The following is a 13,376-nucleotide window of genomic DNA, read 5'->3' on the forward strand; positions in this document are numbered from 1 at the left end:
ATCTCAGGGAATTTTAGTACCTTTAGTACTCCATATGACCCTTAGATCTCTTGGCTGGAAATATAGTGCTCTTTCTGCTCTAGCACAAGGGCTTAGGGAACATCTAGCACCGCCGTCTCACTTAAAAATATTTTCTTATTGTGTAGATCAGATCAACCTCAGATAAAAATACAGCCCATGAAATAGAATTCCATACCATAAAAATCTACTGAAGCAGACATCTTAAAAGTTTATTTCATTAGAATGGTATAATTTTTACCTGGAGTTTTATAAAAACTCAGTTCTGACTTACTGAGGTTTTGCTGTACTATTAAAAAGCACATGTTTAGATATCATTTTTTTTTTGTTTTTTTCAGGAAAGACTCTGTTTGCCTCATCATATTTTGGAAGAAAGAGGTCTTGTGAAAGTTGGTGTCACAGTTCAGGCTCTTCTTGAATTACCTACAACCAAGGCATCTCAGCTTTCTACGGCTTGACATAACATTAAAAAATCCTAAATGTCTAGTTTCATTTATTTGAAGTGATTTCAGATATCTCAAATTTATGAATAAGGATGTCTAGTCAAAAATACTTTTATTATTCAAGCTTTAGATTTAAGAAAAATCATGTTAAAACATCAAAATTCAATTTTGAATTGCCCAAACTTCTTTTGAGGGAAAACTAGATCCACTTAATAAGAGTTTTTGATAAATTCAAATTCTCTTTTTACTAAGTTAGCTAATAATCTTGATTATTTTTCAATAATCAGATTAATACTAAGTTTAAAATGTGATTTCAATATAATAATCACATTAGGTTTAATTTTTTATCATAGCATACTGGTAAACATCTGGATAAGGTAATCATTTTTTTACCAATTTAAAACTAATTCTATATTTGAGTTATTTAATATACTTGTGATTCTAGTTTATACATAATTTCTTCAGTCTTTGGTCTTAGTTTTATAGAAAAAGTGAGTAGAAATTACAGAACTCTGGCTTTATATTGAATTCTTTTAGTATTATAGGTTGGTGCCAAAATATTTTCAGTTGTACTGTAGATTGTTTACATGTGAAGTGCCTGTGTAATTCATGACTCTCCTATAGTCTTAAGCATTTTTGCAGTTTTTTAAATGTAATAATGGAATTTGAAAATATTTTAGTAGATTTTGTAACTTCAGTAATATGTGAGGATAAATGTGCCTCACATTGTGACATTTGTGTTTTTTATTTAGTCCATTGCAGTTTTCTTAAACTGGTTATTTCATGTTGTCAGAAAAACGATGTTAATATGCTTAATTTATACTATTTAATTTTGTAAAACTTAATCATCTTTTGAAATGTATTATTTGAAGAGTATTTTATTTCTGTATTGAAAATGTTACACAAAACAGTAAGGTTTTTGAGAACTAGCAGAGTATTTAATTATCAAGGAAATTTTGATAAAACTGCCAAAGTTTGGGTTTATGTCTTGACTTTCAGGAACGTTACTACATCAGTATGCTGCCTTTGGTTATATTCAGATTCAGAGCGCAGCAGCTGAGGAGTAGGTTTTTATTAGAAAATATGTCCATTTGTGGATCCTGTAAATCTTAACTGATCCTCAATTAACATGATGAAATAAATACAGACCACTCTATAAATCTTTTCATTAGCATACTATTATATAAAGCCCTTGTTTAATTTAAAGATGGATAAATTTACATTTTTAGTAGTGCAGGAATTTTTCAAAAACATTACTGTAATGAATAACTCAGTTTCCTATAGAAAAACTTAAGTATAATTACTTTTGTAGTAGTCAAGCAAGTATCATATCTTAAGTATGTGATTATTTGCACTTGTTACCTCTTAATATGGATGCAACTTACTAGAAATGTTGGCCTGGGTGTTTCAATGATATATAAAAAAGGTAAAAGCTATTGTGCCAAATGATATAATAAGGATTGGTTTAAGAGCAACTCTACTTTTTTTGATCTGTTGGCATGAAGCCATATAATTAAGTTTTGGCTTTAGGATACAGATGTGTTTTTCACATTCCCTGAGGGTCAAATCGGAGCTTTTAAAGAATTAAAGCTTTTTATGACTAAAAGTTTTAAAAATTAAATTATTGATAATTTATTACTTTAAATATTTGAGCTAATTAGTTATTTTTTAGTTGGATCTAAAAAAAGTCATTGACAAAAATCTCTCTTTAGTGAAAACTTGGGTAATAAAGTAAGAAATTACAAATATGTACCTTAGTTATTAGTTTTTAATGTAAAAATTTGACAGTGTTACAAATAAAGTGATCATTAAAAAGCTACAGCAATCATTCATACTGCTTTCATAGTTATCATGCTGTAGAATTCCTCTTGTTAATTAATCTAGATGTTAATTATTTTACAAGTATTTTCATGTTTTGTATCATTGAAATATTAGTGAAATTATAGGTCATTTCCTTATTGCATTTCACTTACTTGTCCATTAATTATTACTTTAAAGAAAAAATACACCAGAACCTCTGTAACATTCTTTATTGTAAAGCAAAGTTCCATTTAAGATGGGTCTATCTGAAGTCCACCATGGCAGTTTTATTTACTGAGTGACAAAAGGAACGCTTCTCTGGCAGTTTCACAGCATAGTCCCCAAGCAAACATTATACCAAGTCTCTGATGTATTCCTTTTAGTAGTTTTTGAGTAAGTATAAAATTTATTCAAAATAGTTTTTATGGTTATTATATATTTACTTCACCAGTTATTGAATAAGGAATGATTATCATTATTTGAATTGGATTTGTGTTTTGAAGAACGTTAAGTAATCAAACTAAAATATTTTATTAGGCCCTAAAACATACAGTAGATAGCTTACTTCCTGCTAAATTTTATTCCTATATGGCACAAGAAAGAAGTGATGTTGGATATGTTAGAACTGAAATAAGGAGTAAATATACGTTACCATTGTTTAATAATTATCTTTACAGAAGTGCTAGTTTATTGACTTTTCTAACTGAATTTTTTGAATTCAGAAATGTTTGTATTGGTCACAGATCTATCATGATTGATTTTCTGATGCATTTAAAAATAAATGGAACACTAAATGTATATTACCGATGCAAACTGTGTATAAAGTTGAGCACAAAAATTAAAGGCTGAGATTTCTTTTTTTCCCCTTTCTACCTCTTCTCCTAACATCACAGCATCCATTTTCTGTAGGTATTTGATAACTTGTGTCTATGTTCCCTAGTATGGAAAAATAGACTTTGAGAGGATATTCAAAGTAAGTTTAGTCCAGATTTTCTGTACATCATGATATTTTTAGTAGGCAATGTTTTCTTTAAAAAAAATGGTTTCTTTGGATATCTTTAGAAAATGATGTCATCTTAATCCTGTAAAGGACTCTCTGTGCTTCCTGTCATTCAAAGTTAGAAATAAATTTATTTTTACTGTGCTCCATTAGTATCCATCAAGTAGCTACCTAAATAAATAAGAAATGTATTATGTACATGTGTAAATACATGAAAAAAAAATAGATTTTTCAGTTAGCAAGTTGAATTTTCTGGAACTTTGTTTAGATACCTCAGTCACTTCTAATGCAGAGAAATACAAAGCAGTGTTGTATAATTTATAAAGTAGTAATTGAAATTATACCCTAGGGCTATTATTCTTTTTCATTATATAAGTTTCAGGTATACAGCATTATAATTCAACATGTATACATATACTACAGATTGGTCACCACCACAAAGCTGGTTATCATCCATCACTATACAGTTTACCCACTTCAGCTATATTGCCTTTCCCCTACCCCCTTACCCTCTGATAAACTGCTAATCTGATCTTGGAATCTATCAGTTTGTTTTTGTTTTATTTTCTTTTAGATTTCACTTGGCATAATACCTTCAAGGTCCATCCTTGTGTAAATGGCAGAATTTCATTCTTTTTTATGGCTGAGTAGATTTTATTGTGTATAAAACCATATTTTTAGTCATCCATCAATGGATGCTTAGTTTATTTCCATATCTTGATTATTGTAAATAATGCTGCAGTTAACATAGGGGTGCATATATTTTTTTTAAATTAGTGTTTTGTGTTCTTTAGATAAATACCCAGAAGTGGAATAGCTGGGTCATATGGTAGTTCTAGTCTTAATTTTTTGAGGAATTTCTCTGCTGTTTTCCATAGAGGCTCTATCAATTCACTACTCCACCAACAGTGTACAAGGGTTCCCTTTTCTCCACATCCTTGCCAACACTTATTATTTTTTGTCTTTTAAATAATAGCCATTCTTACAGGCAGGTGATATCTCATTTTGGTTATGATATGCAGTTCCCTAATAATTAGTGATGTTGAACATCTTTTCATGTACTTGTTGGTTATCTGTATGTCTTTGGAAAAATGTCTATTTAGATCCTCTTCACATTTTTAATCAGTTTTTTTTATTGTTGTTACTGTTGAGTTGTATGTGTTCTGTATTTATTTTGAATATTAACCCTTTATCAGATATGTGATTTACAAATATCTTCCCCAGTCAGGAGATTGCCATTTTATTTTGATTATGATTTCCTTTGTTGTGTGAAAGCTTTTTAGTTTGATGTAACTCATTTGTTTATTTTTGCTTTTGTTTCCCTTGAGTCAGATCTGCAAAAACATTGCTAAGACTGATGTCAATGAGGTTGCCACCTGTTAAAATTTAATTGTTTTTCATGCTCATATTTTGCAAGTTTAATTTTTGAAATTTACCTCTCAGTACTACGTTTGTCATTGACTATTCATTTCTGCTAGTTGGCTCTGACAGTCATATTTCTTTAAAAAATAATTATTTTGAATGATTGTATGCTATATTTTCATGGAGAAAATTGACATATCCCATAGATTCGTAAAATATTCTATGTAGAAAACAATCTATTTCATTAAGTTTTATATATTTTTTCAACTTTTCAACTATTTTTTTTCATATATGATATTATACATGTTTCAGTGCCATTCTCCTAAATCATCCCACCGTCTCCCTCTCCCACAGAGTCCAAAAGCCTGTTCTATACATCTGTGTCTCTTTTGCTTAAAACAGTTTATTTCTAAAGCAGTTAACTCTGAAATCTTTCTCTGTGTTTTAGAATATTTCACATTAGCTTAAATATAATGCTTTTATGTTTATGGTTCTGTTGCAGATAAATCATTAATATTACTCAGAAGCTCTGGTAATTTTGGCCTATGAAAATGTTAATCAAAAGTATTTTTTAAAACAAATTATAAAGTAGGAAAATTTTCACTTTTTTCTGTGCTTGTTTCTAGGTACTTTTGATATTATTTGAAAATTAGTTGGTAAGATTTATATCAGTTGTTTAGTTGCTAAGTCATGTCTGACACTTTGCAACCCCATGTACTATTACAGCCCACCAGGTTCCTCTGTCCATGGAATTGTCCAGGCAAAATTATCAAAGAACCCAGGATCAAGCCTGTGTCTCCTATGTTGCCAGGCAAATTTTTTACCACTGAACCACCAGGGAAGCCCCATGCATAGTTCATCGATGGCTCCAATCTATAAACTCACAGTCAAAAGTTTTTCATTATTTTCTGTAAAATTCTTATGTAGTTATTAAGTCTTCAATTTTATGAAAATAGAGAGTTAAGTAATAGTTAAAAGAAAGCCATTTCTATTTTTTAAAGAGCATTTTTGAGAGGTTGAGAGAGAAAAGAGAGAAGAAAGGACAATTTGGAGATATTTAGAAAATTGATAAATTGTAATCTTGGAGAGGTAAGGCTTTAAGAAATGGGATAAGTATTTGTTGCAAAAAGATCACTTTTTTAAAAAGTAAAAATGTTATTATGGCTCTTCATCTATCTTAAGGTTGGCATAACAATTTGTGGGCTTTTATTACACTGTGTACATTTTTCTTACATTTATTTACTTTCTTTAAGAATCAGCTGAAATTTTGGTTGAGATTACATTGAATTTAAATATTAATGTGGAGACAATTGATATATTTATAATAAGTCTTCCCATTCAAGAGCATGGAATATATCTCTATTCAGCTCAACTGTTTCCTATGTTCAGTTCAGTTCAGTTCAGTCGCTCAGTCGTGTCCGACTCTTTGTGACCCCATGAACCACAGCACGCCAGGCCTCCCTGTCCATCACCAACTCCTGGAGTCCACCCAAACCCATGTCCATCAAATCGGTGATGCCATCCAACCATCTCATCCTGTGTTGTCCCCTTCTTCTCCTGCCCTCAATCTTTCCCAGCATCAGGGTCTTTTCAAATGAGTCAGCTCTTCGCATCAGGTGGCCAAAGTACTGGAGTTTCAGCTTCAACGTCAGTCCTTCCAATGAACACTCAAAACTGATCTCCTTTAAAATGGACTGGTTGGATCTTCTTGGAGTCCAAGTGACTCTCAAAAGTCTTCTCCAATACCACCTATATTTCCTATATTAGAGTTAATAATTTTCTCCATAAAGGTATTAGGCCTTCCTGATTAATGTAATGCCTAAGATATTTTTAAATTTTGATACTATTGTGAATATTATATTTTAAATTCTATTAATTGGTTGTTGCTGGCATGGGAAAATGCTATTGATTTGTATCTGGAAGTCTTGCTTAACTGTTCATAGTTTTAATGATTTTCTAATTCTACACATTCTTCTATGCAAACGATCGTATAATTTTCAAATAATAGTTTTAAGGTCTTCCTTCTAATCTTTAAACTTCTTTATATTTTATGTATTTTTTATAACATTGTCCAGAACCTGCAATACTATGTTAAACTGCAGTGATAGCTGGCAGCTTTGTACTCATTTTGGTTTTAATGGAAATATAACTAATGTTGTTCTATTAAGTATAATATTTTCTATAAGTTTTTGAACATTTATCAAGTAACCAGCTTTCATGACTTTTAAAAATAATCATAAATAGATGTGGAACCTTACCAAATATATTTTTGCATCAATTGTAATTTAATCCAATAGTCTGTTATACAAAGATTTATATTAACAGATTTTCTGATGTTGACTCAACTTTGTATTCATAGGATAAATATTTCTTTATAATAATTTTTTTAAACCTCATATTTTATTTGGCTAGCTCTATGTCATGCGTATTTCAAGGAGATGCAGACTAGAGACAAAACCAGAACATAAACCTTTTCTTTTCCTAACCGTTCCCCTCATTGCTGCCTCCAGCTAACCTTTGCACCAGACTTCAGCCTCTTGTCACACCTTCACAAGGGGTTTTCAGGAATTTCTTAAAATTAGTTATTTGGGTCTATGTTTACCTGTATAGTTTCTTGAAAATTAATGGGGAAAAAAGCTAGTAATCTTGCTCGTTTTCCATCATTGACAGGACCTTTGGAAGTCTTGTTTAGGTATTTTATATATGAGCTACTATTAAACCAGAGTCTCCTCTTTTGTATTTGTACAGTTTAGTTTTTGAACCTTTACATTTCTTCTCAATACATTTTATCTTGTTATTTGTCAGACCTTTCCAAAATATTTTTTGAGTTTTGATTCTGCAGTTCAAAATTTTATAATCACACCATTTATGTCTTCATCTAAGTCTTTATATATTGTGATGTTCAGCATTTTATGAATGTGGTAGTCTGGTTGAGATCTTATTCACTGTTGATAGCAATCAACACTGTGAATGTCATTTGTCAACCAGTTACGAACCTACCAGAGTCACCTAGGTCAGTGCTTCTCAAACTTTAATGTGCACACAGATTACCTGGGAATCTTGTTAAAATGAACCGATCAAGTAGGTCTGGGGAAGAGTCTGAGATTTTGCATTTATAACAAGCTTTTATGTGAGGTTGTTGCTGATGGTCTGTGGAACAGACTTTGAGTAGCAAGGACCTAGGCACATTTCTTAATCACAAATAAAGTAATCATGAGCAGCTTTGTAAATAAAGCTTTGTAAATATTCCTTATTCTTCAGGAATAAGATACATTAAAAATAAGATTTTCCCTGACTTGCCTGCCAGGAAAAACCATAAAAAGAAATTAAATTTGCTCTATAAACTGCCACAGGAAGCTGCCTACTAATCTCTCTGTACATTGCCAGGATCCTGAAAACACTGAAGATGCAGTTTTTGGTTAATAGTATTATTAGTAATAAGCCCTATTTTGGACCAGCTTAGTTTCTGCCAAGTCTTCAACAAACTCAGACCGACTGACAAATTAGACCAAAATACTTAGAAATTCTCATTCGCTTGCTTCCATCTATTTGCCTGCATGTTTCTAGGCTCCTGGTTATGATGAAAATTTGGAGGAATGCTTGATATACAGATATGATTGATTTAAAAATCATCTAGATAATGGTAAGTAGGTGTTTCTAAAGTTTCAGGGTGTGTGTAATTAGTTTCTACATATTTTAGACATGCCATGAAAAGCTACTTTTGCTTACCTTAATTCATTTCAATTATTTATGAAAAATATTAAGCAAAAATAAGAGTTAAAATTTTGTCTGGAATTTTGATATCAGTGCAGTTCACATATTTTAATGAGATGTAGATGTTTAGAACAGTACTTCAAGATAGTCTGTTTCCTATGTTATTATAAGTGAAATAACATGAGAACCATCCACCTCCTTAAAAGTGCTTGATTTTATATATATATATATATATATATATAGTTATGAGGTCATACTACAAAAATAAAATATATTGCTGAAGACATTGCTGAGCTGATAATAAGGCACCATAGCTGCAGATTAGCCTGATGTTTTCTGAAAATATTGTGTTTTGACAGTTGCATGGGACTTGAGGATAGGAGATAAAATCTGAGATTTTTTCAAAGTTGGCATTCCAAAAGAGAATGTGGCATAAAGCTTAAACTTCAAAAGGTTGTGTAATAAGAAGAAAAAGGAAATTGCCTTGCTTGACTTTGACATTAAGTGGAAAAGAAAAAAAAAATCTCTCATAAGTATTTAAAACCTCAAATTAACCATCTCCAGCATGGCTTGTAACTTATTACACATTTTTTGTGTATATTCCAAAAGCCTCACGCATAGAGTTTAATTGAAGTGTACTCAGATTGGTAATGTTTTCAGGTAACGTACGTCAAGGCTGTATATTGTCACCCTGCTTATTTAACTTCTGTGCAGAGTACATCATGAGAAACGCTGGACTGGAAGAAACACAAGCTGGAATCAAGATTGCCGGGAGAAATATCAATAACCTCAGATATGCAGATGACACCACCCTTATGGCAGAAAGTGAAGAGCAGCTAAAAAGCCTCTTGATGAAAGTGAAAGAGGGGAGCGAAAAAGTTGGCTTAAAGCTCAACATTCAGAAAACGAAGATCATGGCATCTGGTCCCATGACTTCATGGGAAATAGATGGAGAAACAGTGGAAACAGTGTCAGACTTTATTTTTTGGGGCTCCAAAATCACTGCAGATGGTGACTGCAGCCATGAAATTAAAAGAGGCTTACTCCTTGGAAGAAAAGTTATGACCAACCTAGATAGCATATTCAAAAGCAGAGATATTACTTTGCCAACTAAGGTCCGTCTAGTCAAGGCTATGGTTTTTCCTGTGGTCATGTATGGATGTGAGAGTTGGACTGTGAAGAAGGCTGAGTGCCGAAGAATTGATGCTTTTGAACTGTGGTGTTGGAGAAGACTCTTGAGAGTCCTTGGACTGCAAGGAGATCCAACCAGTCCATTCTGAAGGAGATCAGCCCTGGGTGTTCTTTGGAAGGAATGATGCTAAAGCTGAAACTCCAGTACTTTGGCCACCTCATGCAAAGAGTTGACTCATTGGAAAAGACTCTGATGCTGGGAGGGATTGGGGTCAGGAGGAGAAGGGGATGACCAAGGATGAGATGGCTGGATGGCATCATGGACTCGATGGACGTGAGTCTGAGTGAACTCCGGGAGATGGTGATGGACAGGGAGGCCTGGCATGCTGCGATTCATGGGGTCGCAAAGAGTCGGACACGACTGAGCGACTGAACTGAACTGAACAAAGCAAAGGAGTGTCTGTTTTGGAGGAGTGAATCTTCAATGACAAATTCTCGGAGTTTTATAGAATATAAACTCACAGTCAAATTTCAAAAACAAACCACAAGAAAACAAGGGTTCAACAGAGATAGTAGAAAATAGACTAAGAAGTGAAAAGACTTTAGATGTTGAAATTACTGAGCACAGAATATAAAAGATTTTTGAAAGTGTTTGGAGATATTAAATATGGAAATTGATAGTATGAATAAAGGACCAAAGACTATAAAAAAGACCAAGCAGATGTTTTTAAAACTATCAAAATGATCCAGAAATAACGTTATAATCACTAAATTTAAAAAATTCAGTGAACAGATTTTGGAGCACAGAGGTAGCTGAAGAGAGAATGAAGAAGAAATTACCTGGAATTCATCAAAGTGAGGAAGAGAGAAATTTAGATATGGGAGATAAAAGGGGAAAGGTCTAATCTCTATAATGGGATTTCCAAAAGAAGAGGTGAAAGAAAACGGGCGAGAGAGAATATTCGAATAGAAGAAACCTGAAATTTACCAAAATGGAATAAAAAATAATTCTTAAAGAGACCAACCAATCTCAAGCAAAATAAAAAATATTCAAACTTAGAAACAAATATAGAATGCCAGAGGTAAAGCAAAAGACAAAGCACTAAGAGTGAAATGAGCTACAAACCATCAGTGATTATGCTGATTACTTATTTTTCTAAAACAATGAAAGCTAGAAGACGGTAGAATAATATCCTCAGTATCTATTAGAAAATCATTATCAACCTAGAATTGTATAGTCAGACTGGTTTTTCAAAACTAGGACAAAATATTTATAAAGGAAATCAACTCTGAATATTAACTGGAAGGACTGATGCTGAAGCTGAAGCTCCAATACTTTGGCCACCTGATGTGAAGAGCTGATTCATTGAAAAAAACCCTGATGCTGGGAAAGATTGAAAGCAGGAGGAGAAGGGGACAACAGAGGATGAGATGTTTGGATGTTATCACCAACTCAGTGAACATGAGTTTGAGCAAACTCCGGGAGATGGTGAAGGACAGGAAAGTCTGCATGCTGCAGTCCATGGGGTCCCAAAGAGTCAGAAACGACTGAGTGACTCAGCGACAACAACAACTAAGATTGTTTACCACTAATAGAATCACATTAATGAAAAATTTAGAAGAAGCACTTTAGGCAGAGGGAAAATGATGTGAGATCATCTGAGATTCAAGAACAAATGATAAATAAGAGTAAAGCTAAACATATAGGTAAATCAGAATAAACATTGACTATTAAATTATAACAGTGATGGCTAAAAAGACTATATATGATAAAATACCTGACCATATTTAGCATACCTTGAGAGGAAATTGTTATATTAATGTTCTATGATGCTTATCTTTTCAGGAGAAGGTAAGATTTTTTTTTTTAACTTTGGACTTTAAGCATGTATAAGAAAATACAGTAACAACTAAAAGATTAAAGAAAAATTATTCTAAAATAGGAGGAATGAATGGTTTGAGAAAAAGAGTCAATCAAAATAGAAATATGATGAGAGAAGCACTTCCACATTGGTAGTGTATGGACCTCTGGAAATCAGTTCCTTCATAGAAGAAATGAGAACAGCAAAATTTGTTGAAATTAACTCACAATTCTGAAAATTTACCAAAGCCTTGTGACAATACAAGGAGCACTTATTTAAGAGAAATGAATGAATCTCAGTAAAATAGTAAGCGTTATGAAATTTTGACTTGCCCTGTTTCCATTCTCCTTTTGTGAGCTCTTGGGTAGCCTTGAAAACCAACAGTCTCAGGACCATGTGAGCTGTGAATAACTACAGCCTCACATATATAAAAAGGAACAGAATGGATTTGGAGTTCCCCAAAGAGCCTCATTCCCAGAACATTTGACCTTTTGGTATTTCTCTGGGAAATCCTTGTTATCAGAACTGGCTTTTGTTTGACCTGACTCTGGGCTTGCTTGATGAGGAAAGTCTATCCTTAGAACACTTTTCATTAAAAAAAAAATTAGAGGCAGTTGTTTAACATCACAGTCTCTTCAGGGGGCATCAATGGATGGGACAAACAGGCAGCAAGCCAAAAACTTAAAAATCTGGGGAATGAAGTGTCCATAGGAATCTGAAAAGTTCTGATGTATCCCGGGGGATCTAGGTGGCCATGAACATGTGCACGTGTGAGCAAATACCCAAGAAAGAACTGAGAAGACCTAATCTCTTATCTGGCTGACCTTGAAGTTCTGCAAAAGCAGGAAATAAAGGCTAAGATGCGATTGTAAACTGCCAATATTGAAGGCATTTGTCAACAAACCACCTACCTCAGTAAAAGATAGGAGGCTTACTAGTTTGAGATGGTTGAGGTAACTGCTGTTCAGTCATTAGCTGACCACTCAGCTATCTGAACAGAGACTTCAGTAGCCACAAAAAGCTAAGAATATAATCTCTGAAGAATTGGTTAAGGGAAGACACTAAACAAATATCAACAACACACCCTGGGGAAGGAAAATCTGATTTCCAGAGTTGCCACATTATATTATTTAAAACATCCAATTTTCAACAACAAAAAATCACAAGACACAAAGAAATGGGAAACTATGGTGCATACACTTAAAAAATGTAGTCAGTAGAAACTGTCCCTGAGGAAGCCCTGAATTTTGATATACCAGTACTATTCAATGAATACAAATAAGCAATTATAAATGTGTTCAAAAAATTAAAGGAAGCCATGTATCAAGAGTTAAAAGAGGTATGAAAATGATGTTCACCAAATACAGAATATCAATAAAGAGTATTTATAAGGCAGAACCAAATAGAAATTTCACAGTTGAAAAGTGCAGTTCATTAGAGTCAGTCTCAAAAGCAGATTTGAGGTAACAGAAGAAATAATCAGACATGTTTAGGATAGGACAATTGAGATTATCCAGTGTGAGAACAGAAAAAAAAATGAAAAATATGAATAGAGACCTGTGGGACACCATCAAACATACTTACACATAAAACTTCTCAAATTTGATGAAAACATTATTCTATACATCCAAGAAGCTCAACAAATTCCAAGTAGGATAAACTCAGAGATACACTCCAAGACAAATCATGATCAAAGTGTTAAAAGAAAATGAGAGAAACTTGAAAACAGCAAGCAAAAAATGACTGATTATGTGCAAGGGAACCTTGATAAGATTCACAGCTGATTTCTCATCAGAAAGAATAGAAGCCAGAAGGCAGTGGGAGTCTGGTGCCACGAAACGTGAGAATTGAAGATAAGTGACAACAGAAGGTTGAAGTGTTAGAACATGAAATCTAAATTTTATGGGAAAGAAAAGCAAAGACAAAAGGTTTATATGGATTAAGTAGATGGGTCTGTGAGGTGGTTGAAGAACTGATGTCTCGATATTGGTAGGGTGAGAATCCTGAAAGTATTCTCAAATGGTATAGTGACAAATTTATTTCAGA

The 13,376-nt window shown here is 33.0% G+C and overlaps 1 protein-coding gene across 1 annotated transcript in view; it reads left to right on the top strand.

Moving 5' to 3' along the window:
• LRCH2 (leucine rich repeats and calponin homology domain containing 2) overlaps nucleotides 1-3,099 on the top strand; it is a 105,544-nt gene extending 102,445 nt beyond the window's left edge. The window contains exon 21 of the mRNA XM_070290869.1: nucleotides 357-3,099. Coding sequence (XP_070146970.1) covers nucleotides 357-476 — 120 coding nt within the window. The 3' untranslated portion in view covers nucleotides 477-3,099. The remainder of the gene's footprint in view (nucleotides 1-356) is intronic.
• Nucleotides 3,100-13,376: the final 10,277 nt, after the last annotated feature.

Source organism: Ovis canadensis, chromosome X (assembly GCF_042477335.2).
Source record: "Ovis canadensis isolate MfBH-ARS-UI-01 breed Bighorn chromosome X, ARS-UI_OviCan_v2, whole genome shotgun sequence".
In the NCBI taxonomy this organism is placed as follows: domain Eukaryota; kingdom Metazoa; phylum Chordata; class Mammalia; order Artiodactyla; family Bovidae; genus Ovis; species Ovis canadensis.